Raw genomic sequence first — 20,150 nt, forward strand, 5'->3', positions numbered from 1 at the left:
GGCTAGGCTTACTATTAATTGTTCTGAAATCCAGCAGTCCTAGCAGTAACGGTATGTACTGTATAGCTCTAGAAATGCTATATTCTTTGATCCATTCAGTACTGTACTAGTAATTGTGGCTCATTGTTGAAAACAAAATAATTGAATAAATCGTGGACAGCAATATATTACACTATTATTTATGCATTCCAAAAAGCTCATATAGCTTGTTCCTTGAAACAGGAAAAAAAGGGAAAGACAAAATGCAAAACTGCAGAAAATCTGTATGAATGGAGGCTCAGCCTGACTAAAACCACTGCAATTAACTGGTGAGTTTTCTAGCTGTTGAGCAAATCAGTTAGCATATGGGTTAGAGTGACCCTGAAATTGAGCTTTTTCAGTTGTTTCCAAGTGGGAGACAACGTTTTACCCTCTCTGAACAACACAGTGTATTTCCTAAGATGCTGTGAATTTATGCCACCTGTACTACAGTGTCTGTGTAACAGCAATAATCTGTGGAAAATGACTTTGTTATATCTGTCAATGTATTTTACTGTTTATCTTCTCTAAAAGATCTGCAAACTCTAGGGGGACCCACTAGGGCTGAGCAAGCCTTGATTTAAGCAGTGGGATACAACCGTGGGCGGTCATCTGCTTAACAGTACCTTGTCAACAAGATAAAGGTCTTCTGTAACAAATTGGGTTTCGTAAGACCTGCTGACTGCAGAATTAACTTTGAGCATCATTTCTGGTCTCACTTCTCTCTAATCCAAAATGCAAGGCCTCTAATGCTGCTGTAAATCTGAAAATTGCTAACTTAGTACTGTGAGAGAAGTCACTGTGCAACAAAATGAGAGTTAACAAAGAACCGAGTGACATTAATTATGCAGTGTGTTAGTGGAAAACACTTCTGAGTGATTACAAAAGGCTTTGTTATTTGGTGGGGTTATGGTGAGTTGTTTTTGTGTTGGTGTGTGTAGTTGTTTTGATTTTTGTTTTCCAAGTGTGTTATTTCTTTGAATGTGTGAGTGTTTTAGGCCTTTTTTTTTCGTTTTGTTTTGTTGTGTGTTTGGGGTTAAAAGCCTTTTGTAATCTGGCAGTATTAGTGTCACTGTATGACAGGGGGAAACAGGACCATTGAAACACAGCTAATATCTTCTGTGAAATTACAGATTTTTAAGAGTGAGACTGCAAATTCGAATCGGAGGATGCCAGAATTAAGTTTGCGACTTGCAGCTTTGTTGGATAAATGAAATTTTCCTTGGTGTTAAGCACTATGCTGTGAATTTACTAGGTGTTTTTCTTTGCCACACCCTTATTTAAATAAATGAGACACTATGTGTTCATTTCTCAGGTAAGCAACTGAGATGTAATGTTTGAAATGGGAAATCTTGATTGCTTTGCATGCTTTACTTAATGTGAGTGGAAACTCAGTTTTCAGAATCCCTAACTTATAACTAGCGCTAGAATTATATTTTACCAAAGTGACACTGAGGAGTACCCAGCATGTCCACTGAGTTGCAAGTCAGGTGGTCACAACATAGGGAACCCTCATCTTAATCCTGACTCCCTGCTGTGAGTGGTTTGGTGTCACAGGGCTGGCTGGGCAGTCTGCTGGAGGTGTGACTGACAGCTGGCAGCTTCCTACAAAGGCATATGTCTGTGCCCTCCTTTGTGCTCAGTCTGCTACTTGTGGAATGTGTCACTGAGCCAGTTCAGCTTGCTAAACAGGCAAAACCTAATCTGACAGGAGTAGTTTGCTGCCATGTTAAGCTGGCACTAAAAGGGTCCAATGAGAGCCATTTGCTGGTGCAAAGGGGAAAGGACTGTGCAGGCAGCCAAGAGGAAGGATAAAGTAGTAGAGCCATTTGTTTTGGTGGAAGTGAGCAGTTACCGTTTCAGCTCTGTTGTTGAACTGAAGCCTAAGGAAGAAACCCTTCTATACAAGAAACCTCAGAATAGTTCTCACTTGTGATTTGGGAGAGTTTCTTTCACTAAGGTGACTGTGTAGGAGCACTATTCTAATGGTAAGCACAGTGTATCTAAATCTTGCAATATTCATTTGAACAACCGCTTACTAAAAAGTTCCATTTGTTTAGTGCTATGTTTTCGCGTTGGCATAAGAGGTGATTTGAATCTAATTATTGAGGATAGCATTTAGCTGCCTAGGCACTTCAATCTTCTTGCCCTTGCTGCAGACCTGCAGGAAGCAGAAGTGAATCAGAGACCTGCTTTTTATTTTGCATCTTTGAGGAAATCTTCAAGGCAGATTATCTCAAAGACTGAAATAAAGGGGGAATATGAAAAATATTAGATGTAATCATATCAATGCTGATACACTGGTTTTCATTAAGGTCAAGGTTCCACAAAGCACTTCAATTTACACACCTAGGCAGTGTGAGATACAGGTTTTACCTCTTTTTATTTTTTTTAAATTTCACTGAGAGTGAACAGCTTCTTTGTGGCTTGGAAAGTTTTTCAAAGCTATACTACATAAGTATGTTTGGTTTGATTCATCAGTCTTATTTATTCCTTTGACAGATAGCAAGGACTTAAGGATTCAAACATCCTAAAATAAAAGCTAACAGCATATTTCTTAAAAAAAATAAATTTACGAGACATCTGCTTTTGAAGAAAGTGGGAACTGTTTATTATTAAATGGAGATCCCTTAACCTTTTGGTCCATACAAGAGTAAAACCTATGAATCTTGTTTTTTGCTTCAGTTGGGTGTTTTCCAAGGGCAAAATGGGGGAGAGTTCTCATTTTCTTAAATTTAGCTGGCAGATTTGTGCAGAGTTTTGTAAGTGGCTGAAACTTGGCCATTAGATTGTGGGGGTTAAGAGATGTTACTTTTCCATTTCTTAGCACACTGAGATTCTTAACCTGTTCAAGTTTCTTTAAAAATATTCTGTAGTGACATCTTTGTACATTTGTGCAAAGATTTGGAGTAAGTGAAGTTTCACTTTTCTTACTAAATGCGAAGCAGTTTCTGAAGAGATGTTGAGGTTAGCAATTGCTTATTGTGAAGCAGTTCTTGCTTTTAAAAGCTTACAATTTTTTTTGTAACTAAAAAAGTAAGCGAAGGGTTAGTGTGACTGTATTTTTGTTTTTACAATATAGTCGCTTTACGTTCAGCAAGATTTATGCAGAGGAATCCCTATTGATACGTGGTTTTTGATGTGTATATATATACATATGTGTATATATGAGGTATATATGCACCTCATCCTTGAGGAAATCCTAAAACCAAAATGGTTGGATTTTTAAATAGAGGCAAACTCACTGAACTGTGGAAGTTACAGGCAAATTGAGATTAGGAGAGTAGTAGTGTGGATATGTTGGCATTTATGCAGGGTGTAAGCAGTTCTGTTTTAATAGCTCTGAGGTAACTTGGCTGTTACTTTTTTTTTCTTGTCTTTGTATTTCCAGTCACGAGTGGTGTCTCCCAGGGATCAGTGCTGGGCCCCATGCTCTGTAATATCTTTATTGATAGCCAGCAGTGTGGATGGGGTGCTTGGTGCCATGGTTTAGTTGATTAGATAGTGTTGGATGATCGGTTGGACTTGACGATCTCAAAGGTCTTTTCCGACATGGTCTGGTCTATTCTATTCTTTCTCCTTCTTTAACAGTGCTATAAATTCAGTCAAATACAAAATCAGTCACTCTTAATTATATGAAAATGAAGTCATATATGAGGTAATTCAGCTTTGTCTGGTTCTTAGATTTTTAACATAAATGAGTGAAAATTTAATTCATGGAATTTATGCTTAGATTAAGCAGGAATAGCTCAGGCAGAGAAATACAGTTTCATGAACTGTTAAGCATCTCTTACATGTGGAGCTGTAAAAGAAGAGCTGGAACACAGGCATTTTAAAAGAATGATCTTTACTAAGAAATGGATCAATTTAACACTGAGGTAAAGTTACTGAGGAGGGAAGTGCTTGTGCATTGACCAAATTTACTGTGCAAGGCAGCAGTCAGATCTAAGCGAAGCAGAGAGGAAATAATACATGAATTAGAGAAATAAAAATGGCTGAAATTCAGTTAAGAGAGATGCCACATTTATCTGGAGTAATTAAATGATAACCCTCCTAAAGAGGAAAACCACTATGTATAATGTAAATTTATGTTACTAGGCTAAGAGCTGATCATCTTCTCCACTGAATAAAAAACAATCCAGACATTTATTTTGCATTTTTCAGTTTCACATGTGCTAGTGACTAATACTACATTGATTGCAGTGTTCAAAATCCAGTATGATGTAAACAATCCATATTGCAATCAAGAATAGGCTTTTGGGATTAGAGGGCTTTGTGGTTTTGGTTTGGCGGTAGGGGAAATTTGTTGTGTTAAGAAATATTGGGAAGTAATATACTGTGTAGATTAGAAAAGTGAGAAACCAATGAACAGACTTCTTTTGTTTACCAGTTTCCTTAAGTACAGGTGAGGAGGAGTAGCAACCTTTCCTTTTAACAGGAGATTAAGTAATCAGAAATGTGAATCTGTAGCTCAGGTATTGCCCGAAAATCTCCAAATCCTTAAATGACAGACTTGGATAATGCTTTCCATCTTTATTGATCATTGCTCTATAAAAGAAAGTTCCATATGAAGAACTAAAGGGGCTCACCTTGAAGCTGTTAATAAAGGCTCTCTTCAAAGTGCTACTTAGATATTCTACAACTGCAGAAAAGCCTGCAGTCCAAAGTAAAAGAACAGGAATTTGTCTCTTGGTAAGGTCCTTCATTATTGGTCTGGAGATGTCTCTGGCATTTCATGCTTGTGAAGGCTTTTTTGTTCCTTTCCTGGGCAGTGATTGGTCTTCTTAAAGAGCAAAGTGGAAAGTGACTTCTTTTGCCTTTCTTTGGCCTGATGTTAGGGTACTCCTGGAATATAAGTATGGTGATCTTGATGCATTTTTGGGTGAGGCAATACCAGGATCTTGATGGATATTTTCCTGGTCCAACCTCTGTACATCACATTTTCTTGGAGTTGCAACTTCTTTCTTAAAGCAACTTTATTGACATTGCCATGCGTTCTAAAGAATGTTGAGACTCTGTAGACTGAGCAGTTTAATATCTATGTGTATAAAAGTGCATGGTATATAGGTGCTGCTTGATGATAAGGTAGATGAAGGTAAAACTTACCTTTTATCAGCCTTTTTTCATCAAAAGCTCAGTAGTAGAATCAGCTTCATACTGATCAATACTGCTCATAAACATAAAGGCTGATTTATGCAGAAGTGATGTTAGAACAGTTTGAGGACTTGAGCTGAAATACGCATACTATTTCCTGATTAGAGAATGCTCAGAGGAATGTTATCTGCTGTCACAGATTAGGTTTTGTTGACCTAAGCCTTTATTTCGAATTGTCTCTTGTACCTTGAGATTCAGAATATGGAAGTATATCCTGAAAATAAAAAGAATCTGAAGATAACCCAGAATTAAGAAGACTATTGTAATCAGGTTTTACTGATACTTCATCTTGTTTCAAGGGAATTTGATACTTGTTTAAAGATACATTAGTAGTGGTCAGTATGTGAAAATAATCACAGTACTGTGAAATTCCTTGTAGTGCTTATTCCCTTTTCTGTAGAGAAATCAAATTTTAGTTGTATGTCAGTGTAACTCTGTCTCTACACGAAGTTTACTACTTCAGGAGTACTGGTAAAGTTACATTAAAACTCTCACCTGTAGTCCAAAGCAAGAGAAATGAGCAGCCTCACTCCTTTGACTTAGGTAAAATTTGACACTTCACGGTAATCTTTAAATATCAGCATTAGCAGTTACACTCATTTCTAAGAAATGTATCCAGGTATTGTATTTACACTGTTTCATGTAGTAATTATGATTCCCTGAGGATACCAATGCATACAAACTTCTTAACTTTCACCCCAAAACAGTGAAATACTCAGTTTTAAACTTCTTGGTTTTGATAGCGCTCAACAACACAAAAATTGCTCCACAAATCATTGCTCGTAGTTTTCACACTGGCACAATGTGAGACAAATATTCCTGAAGAAAATTCTGGAGAGGTGAAACCTTGTTGCATGCTTCACAGAAACTCAACCTCTGCAATGGAGAGTTTCAGCTGGCTCTGCTCTCTTGAGTGGTTTGCTATCCAGCTCTAACTGTAAAGAGCAGAGCAGGTGTGAGTGTACTGGCACGGGCAGTGACAGGAGCTTCCTATTCTGTCAGTAGACCATGGTTGTTGGTTGTGTTCGGTTGTGCAGTGAAACTACAGCTGTAGGAAGATCCAGTGTTGTGTCCATTTTGACTGCAGGGCTGATTGGGACTTGGAGTTGGGGTTGAAGTTTACTGAGCACAACTGAGGCTCCAAGACAGAGAGCAGTATCCCCCTCTGTGCCTTTAAACATTATGTTGTTTCAAACTATCACTTTTTTTTTTTTTCCTTTTTCCTTATAAGAGCCCTTAAAATATTTTTTTTAGGTAGTGCTCTTTGACAGTGACTGCTAATGGCTACTTTAATGTGAGCTGGAAGACACCCACTTCTTAATGCAGAATTGTCTGAAAAGGGGCTTAGCATACAATAATAATACAATAATAATAATGATAATTCAAGACATACTAAATAATGCTAACTTGTCTGACATTCCAAATAGTAAATACGTGACTGTTCACTTGAAGCAATTGATCTGTTGCTTCTGTAGGAGAAAACTATAATAAAAAATTGTAAATGCAGAGTAAGCTACAGTCTTCTCCCAGACCAGGTGCTACTCCTTCAGCATTTTATTGTTATTTTTTTCACTAGCTTTCTGCTTGTGAACTGCTACTATTAGAAGCTCAGTAGGAGCAAAAGTATATGTTAATTTGCTTGACTGTAACTGCACAATTAAAGCAGTTTATCAGCAGGGGTTAGGACAATCAGTGTGTTACAATGCTTCATGTTACAAAATTACTTCTGTTGTTCAAACAGATACTGTAATTAGTGCATCATTTTAAACTACTTTTCTGTAGGGCTGATTTGGAGTTTCATCTTATTAAAATCCTCTATTTTTGCTACCTACCACTTTTTGTTTGCAGGCCTCTTTTAGAGTAACAACTACTGAAGTGCTAATGTCACAAATATATCATGTGAATACAAGTTTGGGGAGGTGGATAGCTTTTCTTGTTTGGTTTTGTTTTCACTGGTACCTGTCAAGGCTTGCATTCACTGGTTAAATGCAAACATGGAGTTTTCTCCTTTGATTTTATTACTACATGCTAGCATCTAATACCTAATTCTTACACAGAGGAATGTATTTTCTTATGTCAGATAATAAACATAACTCTGTTCTGTCCCTGACACATGCGTAATTAGATTTCACTTATGAAAAGTTGCATGAGAGGTGGCAAGGCAGTCTTTAAGTGACAGTTGTGTTAAATATCACAGAAACATTCAGGTTAGAAAAGACCCTCAAGATTACCAAGCCCAACCGATAACCCTACTCTACAAGATTCACCTCTAAACCGTATCCCCAAGCACCATATTCAAACAATCTTTAAACACATCCAGGGGTGGTGATTCAACCACCTCCCTGGGAAGCCCATTCCCATGCCTGACCACTCTTTCTGTGATTTTTTTATTTTTTTTTTTTTGTTTGTTTTTTTCCCCCCTAATGCCCAGTCTAAACCTACCGAGTTGCAGCTTGAGGTTGTTCCCTCTTGTTCTATTACTAAATACATGTCAGAAGAGACGAGCACCAGCCTCTCCACAAGGTCCCTTCAGGTAGTGGTAGAGCGTAAGGAGGTTTCCCCTCAGCCTCCTCTTTTCCAAACTAGACAGGCCCACATCCTTCAACTGCTCTTCATAAGATTTGCTCTCCAGGCCTGCAACTACTTGAAGAGTGGTTGTAGCCTGGTTGGAATTAGTCTCTTCTCCCAGGCAACCGGCAACAAAACAAGAGGACACAGTCTTAAGCTGTGCAGGGAGAGGTTTAGGCTTGATCTTAGAAAAAAGTTATTCACAGAAAGAGTGATTGGCCATTGGAAAGGGCTGCCCAGAGAGGTGGTGGGGTCAATGTCCTTGGACATGTTTAAGGAAACACTGGATGAGGCACTCAGTACCATGGTTTGGTTGATTACATAGGGTTGGGTGATTGTTTGGACTTAATGATCTTGGGGGACTCTTTCAACCTGGCTGATTCTGTGTAATGTGTGCTCTTGCAAGCCCCAAGCAGCTAGTAAATATGGTCACTCATCTTCTTTCTTGCCCAATTACAGCACTGAGCTTGTGTTGTAACTCAGTAGCCCCTTACAAGTCACTTGTCCAACAGAGAATGTGGGGGGAAAGTGGTATGGTTTTGATGTATCAATATGTTGGCCTGGCTCTCTGAAAAGATGGCATGGTGCTGGGGCTCATGGAAGAAAATGATGTGTATGGTCAAGGGAGTCAACCTTTTGAAATTACTAGATCGGTCACAGAAGATTGCAGTAAGTCAACAGTATGAGACTATTCAAGTGATTTTTGTTTCATTAGAGCTCTCAATATGTATCAGCTGATGTGGAAATATTTGTAGACTTTTAAGTGGTTTATTCCTTGCACAGTGTTACAGAAATCTGTTTTCAGTTACCTCTGCAGAAACTTAAAATGCCAAAAATGTAAGAATTAAATTCTGTCACTCAGGTTAGCAGAAAGAACAATTATGAGAATGAAAGTTACATTGGACAATGCAAGATGAGCAATTGTTGTGGTCTATGAAAGGTTGCAAGTGATGGCTTGGCTTGGGGAAAACATTTTTCTTAAATTCCTCTGGCTTGGTTTTACCACTTGTGATGGTTGGAGCTTTTACCCGGAGTCCCAAAGCCCAAATGGAAACAGATTTAGATTCCTTCCCTCTCTTCCTTTTCCCAGTAAGGTAAAGCAAATTAGGCAGGAGAAAGGAGAGGTAAGATCATGAAAGAAAATGGGCTGGAATCAGTTTGGAATTAAAAAAGGTAATTTTAAAAATATATCAGTAACGGGGAAGGTTACAAAGGCATAAGGAAAAGGGTAAGTAGAAAAATACACAAAACCAGGCCCAGCTGGCATGGGATTCCCTTAATGCAAATACTTTCAGTTCCTTAGAAAGTGTGGATGCAGCATGGAGAAGTGCCAGAAGCACCAGCAGAGGATGACCTCTCTCAAGCAGGTTAGTCAGGGAAAGAGAAAGAACCAAAAGATGTCTGCCTTTAAATAGGCTTGCTGGACAGGCAGGGCATGTGGAATAGACCTTTGAGCCAGGGGGACCCCTCCTTCTGGGAGGGGGAAAACCAAATCTCTCTTTGCCCACCTGGGTTCTTTTCAGCCCCCATCAAGGATGGGTGTAACCTGGGACACCAGTTCAGCTGTATCAACAAAAGGTTGTTGAGACGGGTATAATCCATATTGAATAGTTGAGTGATGTTTCTCTTGGACTCATTAATTCAGATGTGACATTGTTTTATGGCTACAGTACATATCAGCTAATTTAAAAATACTGAAACTGTAAGCAAATTCTAGTCCTACCCTAATGACCTTTCTAATTCATCCTTTTACTTAAACTTGACTTTTGTTTCAAAATTGCTTTAAATGAACATTGTGTTTTTTTCAATTCACAGAGCTTTTTTTAAGCTTCTCTTCCAGTTATTTCAAATATTTTGCTGTATGAGAGTGTTTTCATTATGAAAAAGAAACTGTTGTCAGTTGTAATGTACTGATAGCACAATTTATTAGACAGAACATCACAGTATCTCAGTATCACCAAGGTTGGAAGAGACCTCAAAGATCATCGAGTCCAACCTGTCACCACAGACCTCATGGCATATTGTGGTAATGTTGCTTAATGGCTGAATTTCTTCACATCTTAACTCTTCCATTTGACTGTGAGAAGTGGCTATGAGTGAGGATACTGTTTCTAATATCTTAGGATAATTTAAAAGTTTTCAATATACTTGAATTAAACTGTTGTATGCTTTAGAGGATTAAAGCTATTCTGATGCCTTTAATTTTTAGCATTCAATTTGACATTATATGAAAAAGATACTCCCTTTTATTCTAGGGTGGGGTTCCCTTGTACTGTAAGGGGATTGGACTCAATAGACACCAGGGGAGGTTTAGGCTGGATGTTAGGAAGAAGCTCTTCATAGAGTGATTGGCCATTAGAATGGGCTGCCCAGGGAGGTGATGGAGTCACCGTGACTGGGGGTGTTTAAGAGAAGACAGGATGGGGCACTTGGTGCCATGGCTTAGTTGATAAGATGGTGTTGGGTGATAGGTTGGACTTGATGGTCTTGAAGGTCTTTTCCAACCTGGTCTGGTCTGTTCTCTTCTGTTCTATGATTTTCAAAGGTCCTTTCCATAGCATCCTATGATTCTATCTTTTCTGTGGTTTTTGTTATTCTGTAGGAAGAGCAGCTTTTTATAATAGGTTGGTGAATATAGCATTTAATAACCTATTGCTCCAAGCTGAGTGAGGACACTAACGTTCATTTTTAACATTTCCTTGAGCCAGTGGTTTTATGTCTTTCAAAGGCCTCTGCTGTTGGTACTATGCTCTTTGACCACCATTACTGGAAGTTGTCTGAGTTAGAGCGGAAACAGTGCAAATGATGCGGGCTCCTTGGTTGTTGTTTGTTTTAGCTTTGTAACAAAAGTGCCATTTGGAAAACATCCTTTTATTCTTACTGCACTACAGTCATTGAAAAACTAATAAATCAATGTCTACATATAAACAGATACTAGGAAGGTTTGGGGGTTTTTTGGTGTTTCATTTTCCCTTAATGGCATTCTGCCAGCTGGAAATGACTGGATTCTACTTCACAAGTTTTTAATTTGTCAACATATTGTGGAGGTGTGTGGAAAACAGACGACACAAATCAACAGGGATCTGGACTTCAGTTTTTCTTCTTATGGAGCAACTTTTATAATATTAAAGCTTGGCTGTATAGATGTCAGTTGCATCCTCTGCCTGCTTTTTGGTGACCTCTAAAATCCCTCCCTCTCTTCTTTTCCTCTCTCTCCTGTGGAGGCGGGGGAAGAAGGCACCCTGTATTTATATTACGTTTTGTGCAACTATATGTTGAGGAATTATAGCAAGATACGTTATTTTTTTTAAACTGTTTAATTAATTGACCTTAATAACAAGATAAATGCTGAGGAGTATAGGCACCCTGAGGATGAGAGTATACACACAGGCAACAGAATGGAAACAAAATCTCTTTACAGAATTAGGTTACATTTAAGGATACTGAAATTTCTGCCAAACAAGAAGCACAAGTGAAATTTCATCTACCAGTTATGTTGGTCTTAATGTTCTTTAATTTAGCAGACAAGATAGTTTGGTTATAACTAAACTTGTCTAATATTGTTGTTCCCTAAGGCTGTGGCATAAATCATTTTACTCTATAGTTTCCACATCTTCACTGCCTACATTTTTCCTGTATAATTAGTCTATAAACAATCTCTGTAGCAAAAACTTCATGCTATGAATTACTTCTTATGTATCTAATATAAGTTTGAATATATGAACTGGAATTTTTTTTGAGTCTTTTGTTTGTTTCCTGTCTGTCTTGTTGCTGTTTCTTTCTTCTATGAGTATACCCTTCCTGCTGTGGTAACAAATTTATTTATTCTTTTTCCCTCCAAAATAACTCCTATGGCAATTTCTGTTATTCTTTGCAGCTTTTTTCTGTAGGCACACCAGGCAACCAGGCCGAATTGCTTTACATTTAAAACATTTAAAACCTGGTCCCTGCTCCTGAGCAGGGGTTGCACTGGACTGATGTCCAGGGTCCTTTCCTATCTCAGCTGTTGTCGGGTTCTCTGAAGTAATCTGGTTTGTCTTTGTTGCAGTTCATTTCAAGGTAACCACAGTTTATAGTTTTTTTTCTACAAAGTTAGGCAGCGGGGCAAGTTGTAGTCATTTTCTCATGCCCATCTTTTCACCATTTTCCTCCAAACAATTTCAGGAGAAAACCCGAACCAAACCTTTAAGCCTTGAACCATATGAGTCATAAGAAAGATTCCTTCCAGCTTGAATTCCACATACACTCAATTTACCCTTTCAGCCTATTCTGTAATAAAACAGGGTAGTGAAAAGATGTTTTCAGGTCTTGTTGCACAGAGGATTAATTTAAGTACAGATTTTATTTAGGGGAAAAGGTTTTTCCAAACCATCTTTTCAGGATTTAAAAGGAGAATGATGTAGCTTAAGAAATTGAAGCATTAAACTGCAAGAAGTTGCAGTTTATCTCCTCCATGATCCTAGCCTTGTCATATATTTCACTGCTGACTTTGTTTGAACAGAAGACCTAGTGTAGCTCTGAATTGCCTGCTTTTTGGTTTTAGAAATACAAACAACAACAAAAACACCACACCCAGAAAAGCCACAACACAAAACCAAACAGAACACAAACCAAAAACCCAAGAAATAAATATAAAACATACATATTGGTGTAACATTCAACTAGCACTTCCAATAAACCAAAAGATGACATTCCTTGGAAAACTCTTAACTCACTAAGAAAGTAGCCTCATGGGGTGGAGTGGAAGCAGTGGAGTATTTTGAAGCCCCACTGTGCTGACGTAGAACAGAAGAAATTGAAAGCCCATTCCAAACTCTTTCTTGACGAATTGTTGGTTGGTTTTTTCCAAAGCATACTGTGTCAAATTTTTTTTTAAGCCTTTCCTTCATTTGACTTAAGAAATAGTACTTTCAATGGTAACAGACTCCTATTGATGTGTTCCATGACCATGGAAGAGGATATGTCGAACTAGTCATATGCTAGTTCAGTTATCTTGTCAATAATTATTTGTGTGACTGTACTGTGAGTTCTTATCTTAATTATATATATGATTATTGATCTTACTACACAGGAAACATGATGTTTTCTGCCTTAAAGTAAATTAGGGAGTTTGGAAAAAAATTCCACCGTATCATCTGTTTCTTGTCCTATGTGCAGCTTTGTTTTTTAACTGAACAAAACAATACTCATGTTACAATAGAATAACATGAAGTACAGCATCAATAGTTGAGAGTATTTTATTTTGAAATATTTTAATACCAAATAAGAGAGGCAGGCTACTTTGTTTTAGATGAAGTATTTTGTGTATTTTAAGTTATAAATCAGACGTACATCCACTATAACAATGTGCACTTGGTTTTCACTGCTGACACATGGTGCTAACTCCTCCAAATCCTCCCAAGATTTTGAGACTTGTACCATATTATTTTCAGTATGAAAGAAACCCACGCAGTGCAGTAAGGCATTTAGTGACAGGACATTGGATAATGGCTTCAGAGTGGAAGAAGTTAGATTTAGATGAGACATTAGGAAGAAATTCTTTCCAGTGAGGGTGGTGAGGCACTGGAACAGACTCCCCAGAAAAGTTGTGGATGCTCTGAGCCTGGTATTGTTCAAGGCTAGTTACCTTGAGTAGCTTGGTGTAGTAGGAGGAGGGAGGAATTGGGAGCTACATGATCTTCAAGGTCCCTTCTAATGCAGACTGTTCTACAATTCCATGAATTGTGGTTAAGCCACAAATGTTTTATAAATAGAAGCCTCTTTTATTATACCCAGGATTTTAAGTCTGAAATAATAATGTTTTTTAAACAGGCCTTTACTTACATTCAGAAGTTATGATAAACCTTTCTCATTTACTAAAGTTCTGATCCCCCTCCTTATTTACTTAATTTTATTATGGTTTAGATAATGTCTAAATTGGGGAGTTTAGCTAGCTGTATTTACTGTGTAATAAAAAATGAGTTGAAAAGCTTCTTCCGTGTTATCTTAGTTTTTTGAAAGACTGGATACTTCAACGTACTACTTCAGTCTACAGGTATTTGTGATTTTTAAATGTTGGCTTTAAAACAATGTTTTATTTAACATACTCTCTCTTCTGAAAACATCACTAAGATTTATCTTTGAGGATATTAATGCCACTGATGTAACAGAATACCTGTGTAATGGCAATTGTCTTGTTACATTCTGCTCTATGACTTCAGTATTAAAGCCTTGTTGTCGCCTCCTTTGTGCCCTTCATCCGGTACATAAAGCTCTGCTTTGAAACTTGCAGCTTCTCTTTGTTTTGTAATGTTTGGTTCTTGAACATTTTCTTTATGAGTATTTAAGAGCAAATTTTAGCAGTGAAGAATTCTTGCTTTCTTGTCTTTTGGAGTGGAATTCATGTGTAGGGTATCTGTTGCACTTTTCTTGCAAATATTAGGCTGCTTAACCACCCAAATGGTTTTATCTGTTTGACCCTTGAAAGGCTCCTAAGAATATTAAAAACAACACTGTGCTTTTAGTACTTCTTGTCCTTTTGTTCAGTTGGGAAAGGTACTCTGAGAAGTCATATTCATTTTTCAGTCTTAAAGCCCAGAGGTTTGAGTCTCCAAAACACAAACCTAATCACCAGAAAGAGGTTTTGAAGACTGAATTCTTGCTATGTAACCACACAAACCAAAATAATCTCCACAATAAGAAGTATTTTCCAATCTTGCTGAAAATGTAGTTTGTTATTCATAGAATTGTGCTTCTCTACAATCTATGTGATTGCTTTATGCAAAATGTAACACTGCTTCATAGCTTCCATGTTTGATTGTTTTTCTGTAGGAGGAACAGAACCGAGGCAAGCCCAACTGGGAACACCTGAATGAAGATTTACATGTACTTATCACTGTGGAGGATGCTCAGAATAGAGCAGAAATAAAACTGAAGAGGGCTGTTGAAGAAGTGAAAAAGTTACTGATACCTGCAGTAAGTATTTATATGCAAGTCTTTGATTTCTATTTCCAGAAGTTACTTCTGAGATACAATTAATATTGCAGCAATAAGTCTGCAGAGCAGCATAAAATCAAGTTTAGATGTTATTTTGTAGTACTCCAGTTATCTTTAAAACGTCTCACCATAGATGGAATTAATTTTCAGAACAGAAGAGCATTTTTGAGAGTTGATGGTTCTTTTTGCCTGTTTTAGATACACATGTAGAAAGTTCTTATCACCTTTAAAAGCCAATGCTGAACTGTTACAAATACTGGCTTTCTCAACTTCTTTTGGTATAGGGATATTTCACTTTAACGCTGGGAAATACAGCATGCTTTTATATTTTGCTTTGAGAAGATTCTGATACCTTAAAAATGAAGACATATTTTCTTAGATTGTCACATTAAACACCTTCCAGAGAGAATAAAAGACTTGAGCAATACAGTATCAAAAGGACTTCACCGTCAGTATACTGGGAAAATAACACATTGTGAACTGAAAAGTGGTTGTCTTTCTCACTTCCTGATAATACGAACTGTCTCCTGCCCAGCCAGGTGACTTAAAGCCTTTTGCAGGGACCAGAATTGCTATGTGAGAGTACTTTCCTTAGATCTACTCTTTGTTCTCACTCAAAACAAGGTGATTTAATGTGGCTGTGTAGTGCATCCTATGCTATTAACTTGCATCTTGTGCTGGTATTTACCATCACTTTTGTGGCATTTAAAAATGCTAGAAATGCTAGAAATAAATTCTCTTTTTCAGTAGAGGAAAAATTTTCCATATTACAAGGAAAGATTGAGATTATCTTGTGAAATATAGTAGTAGGTATTAAAATGACCTGATGATTTTGGTCACTTAGCAAATGCTAGTAGGTACGGGCTTTGAGAAAACTTGTGACATGCTATATAAGTCCATTTATACAGAACATGTATTTTAAAGTTACTGAAGATTGAGAGACAGAGACTTAATTTTTGAACTAAAATATGGTAGAATATGAAGCAGGTGGTATGAAAAAAGGTAATTTGGACCTCTACACATTGCACATTGCCAGTCTCTGAAAGCAGAAGACAACTAGAAGAAAGTAGATCTTCAGAATTCATTTGTTTAATACAGAGATCTTGAAGTACATTAGGATTTAAGGCCATGGGACCCGATAAGATACACCCTTGGGTGCTGAGGGAGCTGGCAGATGAGGTTGCGAAATCACCCTCCATTATATTGCAAAAGTCATGGTAGTCTGGGGAGGTCCCCACTGACTGGAAAAGGGGAAACATAACTCCCATGTTCAAGAAGGGAAGAAGGGTTCACCCAGGGAACTACAGGCCAGTCAGTCTCATCTCTGTGCCTGGTAAGATCATGGAGCAGATCCTTCTGGAGGCACTGCTGAGACAGAATAATAATAAAGAGGTGATTTGGTGCAATCAGCACAGATTCACCAAGGGCAAATCCTGCCTGACAAACCTGGTGGCTTTCTATGACAAGGTCACAAGAGTAATAGATGAAGGCTGAGCAACTGACATCATTTACCTGGACCTGAGTAAAGCCTTTGACACTGTCCCGCATGACATCCTGGTCTCCAAGCTGGTGCAGTATGGATTTGAGGGATGGACTGTTCAGTGGATAAAGAACTGGCTTGATAGCCACACCCAGAGGGTGGCTGTCAATGGGTCCATGTCCAAGTGGAGGCCAGTGACAAGCGGAGTCCCTCAGGGATCAGTACTGGGACCAGTCTTGTTCAATATCTTTGGTGGTGACATGGACAGTGGCACTGAGTGCACCCTCAGCAGGTTTACTGATGACACCAAGCTGTGTGGTGCAGCAGACGTGCTGGAGGGAAGAGTGGCCATCCAGAGGGACCTTGACAGGCTGGAGAGGTGGGGCCCATGACAACCTCATGAGGTTCAACAAGACCAAATGTAAGGTCCTGCATCGTGGCTGGGGCAATCCCAAGCACTGATATAGGCTGGGCAGCAACTGGCTTGAGAGCAGCCCTGAAGAAAAGGACTTGGGGATGCTGGTGAATGAGAAGCTCAACATGAGCCAGCAGTGTGCGCTTGCAGCCCAGAAAGCCAATCACATCCTGGGCTGCTTCAAGAGAAGCATAGCCAGCAGGTTGAGGGAGGTGATTCTCCCCCTGTACTCTGCTCTGGTGAGACCCCACCTAGAGTACTGCATCCAGTTCTGGAGCCGCTGTTATAGGAAGGATCTGGAGGTGCTGGAATGTGTCCAGAGAAGGGCCATGAGGATGATTAGAGGGCTGGAGCACCTCTCCTATGAGGACAGACTGGGCAAGTTTGGGCTATTCAGTGTTGAGAAGAGAAAGCTCTGAGGAGACTTAATTGTGACCTTCCAGTATCTTAAGAGGCCTACAAGAAAGCTGGGTGAGGGACTTTTTAGGGTGTCAGGTAATGATAGGACTAGAGGGAATGGGGAAAAAAAAATAGAAATGGGTAGATTCAGATTGGATGTTAGGAAGAAGTTTTTCACCATGAGGGTGATGACACTGGAACAGATTGCCCAGGGAGGTGGTAGAAGCCTCATCCTTGGAGGTTTTTAGGGCCAGGCTGGATGTGACTCTGAGCAGCCTGATCTAGTGTGAGGGGACCCTGCTCATGACAGGGGGTTGGAACTGGATGATCCCTTCCAACCCTAACAATTCTATGATTCTATGATTGAGTTTATAGTCAGGATTAGAAACAGTAGTAAGAATGATTTTTACTGGCAAAATTCGGAATTCTTATGTCTGTTCTTTTAACTGTGGTACATCAAACAGTTAAAAATGCACTCAACTCAAACTTGTGTGATGCAGAGCTAATAATCTGTTGATTATTCTGCCTCCTTCTTATTGCCGAATATTATCACTGAAGGGTCATGTTCAAGATGGCCTGATAGGTCAAAAACAAAACCCAAACAACCAAGAGCTACAAACCCCAGTGTGTCTGCAGTATTAACATATGTGCTCTGTGTATGTTTGTGTTATTCTTGATTCCTGAAGGTCGTGAGTGGGCGTGTTTTGATACTCAAAAAATTGTAATACATTACAGTAGTTTGTCGTTGTGATGGTGTCAGACAGCTCTGATTGTGCTTTCTAGATAGTCTTTTCATTATACAGATGTTCAGGTTTCTTTAATTACTAATTTTCCTTTATACTAATTGACTTCACATATAGGATGAGGTACACACAACAGAATTCAAATTTCAGGCAGATGTTTTTTTACCCCTTTATCTTTTGATTACACATTCTTCCTTTCTGAAGAAAATATCATTATTCTGTCTTCTATTTAACTATTCTAATTTGGTCCAGAATCAATATTCTTAATATTCTTTGTATTGTTCATCCTGTGTTGGGGCAGCTCTGGTCTTACTTGGTTGCTGCCTCCAGCTTGTGATGAGTAGGAAATAATGTTTCAGTAGAAGATTGTTTGTTAATACATTTGGTTCTTGCCTGTAATAGTGATTTTTAGACTTTTAAGTCTTGAAGACCTTTGTTTAGCTGTATGGTATGGGGAAAAGTATTACTTAATGTGTCAAAATATTAAAACAGGTGTGATACACTGTTTATAAAAGAATGGATTATTCTGTATAGTACAAGGCAGAGGAATTAAGAACAAAATAAATAGTGGAAAGAAATCAGAGGAAGTAGGATTTGATTTTCACCTTGAATACAGTATTTGCCATCTATTTGCTTTGAAATAGAAATCACTGAATGAAAGCATCAAATAAGCTATTCACTGTGTCAACAGAGCATTATACTCTCCTTATATTCACTGTCTTGAAACATACCATGCCAGGAAAAATATCAGCAAAGCTTTGTATGAAGATGTAGTGCAAACGTCTGTGACTCAATGGGTAAACAACAACAAAAACCCCCAAATCTGTGTGAAGTGGGTGTCGGTTGCTTTTCATTATGAAGAGATGTTAGAAAAGTACTGTACAAGCATTTTGTGTTTACAGTGAATGGCTTGCTTTGCTAAAGTGTCTTTTAAATGGTAGTCCAGTAGGGCTTTTACTCAGACTATATTTTTCAAAACGTTTGCTGTGCTCCTTACCAAAACCGATGCAGAAAATGGCATTGGAGTGTTTCATCCAGTTTCATCTGCTGCGTGCAGCATGATTTTTACAAATCGGAACGAACTTTGTAGTGATGCTTAGCGTGCAAGTACTTGTTGTACTTTTGATAGCGTTTCTGTTTTCAGTCACTCCTATATGCAACACCTGGTAGAGTAAGAGAGAATATAACAAAGGGGCGGCAATGCTATTGGCATGATGGTTTATTTTTCAGTTAGATGAATTAAAAGCATTTCTTTTCCAAGGTCTGCTTCCTGCAAGTGCGATGAGGTGGTGCTGCTTCTTTAGTTAAACTTCTAATACCTTCCTTCTAAGTGTAGTTGTAAATTTCCAGTGTCGTTTATTTTCATCTTTTTAAAATAAACAGAAGGATGTCATCCTCTTAACTCTTGATACTTTGTGTGCTGTGAATTCCATAGCAAAAACCTGATATAGTAAAAAGAATTCAAATAAGCTAGATACTGTAGTAATGCTGTACATAGTTTGTTGCTCTGTAGCTAAGGCTAGCAAAAGCTTGAAATTTGAAAGATCGTAGTGGAAGATTTAATTTGTTTTAACAATCTAAAAAAAAAAAAGCCCCACACCAAAACCAACCACAATAAATTCTGCATGCAAGTTTGACTTTCCTGAATAGCTGTTTCTGATTGATTCTTGAATGGTGTACCAGTTTTACGTTTTCCCTTTCATAAGTGGGAACACACTGCCACCCTCCATAGTATCCTTGCTGAGCTGTTGGTCATGCTGTGCAATCCATTGTTTGCTGCTTGTTCAATTAAAAGCATAAAATGAATAAATGATACAGTAGCAGAAAAGGGATGCTGCTGTCCTTAATAGCTTTTTAGAAAGTTCTTTCATGACATTTTTGTCAGTTCAGTTGCAAGTCTCTCACAGTGCATGTCATGTAAATGATCAAAAGTGAAGCTCTGTAGGTAATGAAATTGTGAGGCCATGCAGGGAGAAAATCAGAAGGGCTAAAGCCCAACTGGAAATTAATTTGGCTTCACCTGTTGTAGACAACAAGAAATGCTTCTACAAATACATTGGTAACAAAAGGAGAACTAAGGAGAATCCCTGTGCTTTGTTGAATCGTGTAGGGAACACAGAGGTCAAGGATGAGGAAGACGCTGAGTTACTCAATACCTATTGTGCTTCAGTCTTTAGTAGCAGGACCAGTTGTTCACTACATACACAGACTTCCTAAGCTGGAGGGTAATGATGGAGGACAGAATGTAGCTCCTATAACCATGAGGAGATGGCTAGAAACCTGCTGCACCACTTACATATATACATGCCTTGTGAGGCCAGATGGCATAGACCCAAAGGCACTGAGAGAACTGGCAGAAGTGTTCATCAAACCTTTTCCCATCATTTACCAGCAGTCC

The 20,150-nt window shown here is 38.4% G+C and overlaps 1 protein-coding gene across 9 annotated transcripts in view; it reads left to right on the plus strand.

Moving 5' to 3' along the window:
• The window catches only part of QKI (QKI, KH domain containing RNA binding), a 162,139-nt gene that overhangs the window by 91,582 nt on the left and 50,407 nt on the right, over positions 1 to 20,150 (plus strand). For all 9 annotated transcript variants that reach the window (XM_068152913.1, XM_068152920.1, XM_068152927.1 and 6 more), the window contains one exon: positions 14,551 to 14,694. In XM_068152913.1, coding sequence (XP_068009014.1) covers positions 14,551 to 14,694 — 144 coding nt within the window. The remainder of the gene's footprint in view (positions 1 to 14,550; positions 14,695 to 20,150) is intronic.

The sequence above is a fragment of the Melanerpes formicivorus genome, unplaced genomic scaffold, assembly GCF_026170545.1.
Source record: "Melanerpes formicivorus ecotype bairdi unplaced genomic scaffold, bMelFor1.0.p_v2 SCAF_2, whole genome shotgun sequence".
NCBI classification, from domain to species: Eukaryota; Metazoa; Chordata; class Aves; order Piciformes; family Picidae; genus Melanerpes; species Melanerpes formicivorus.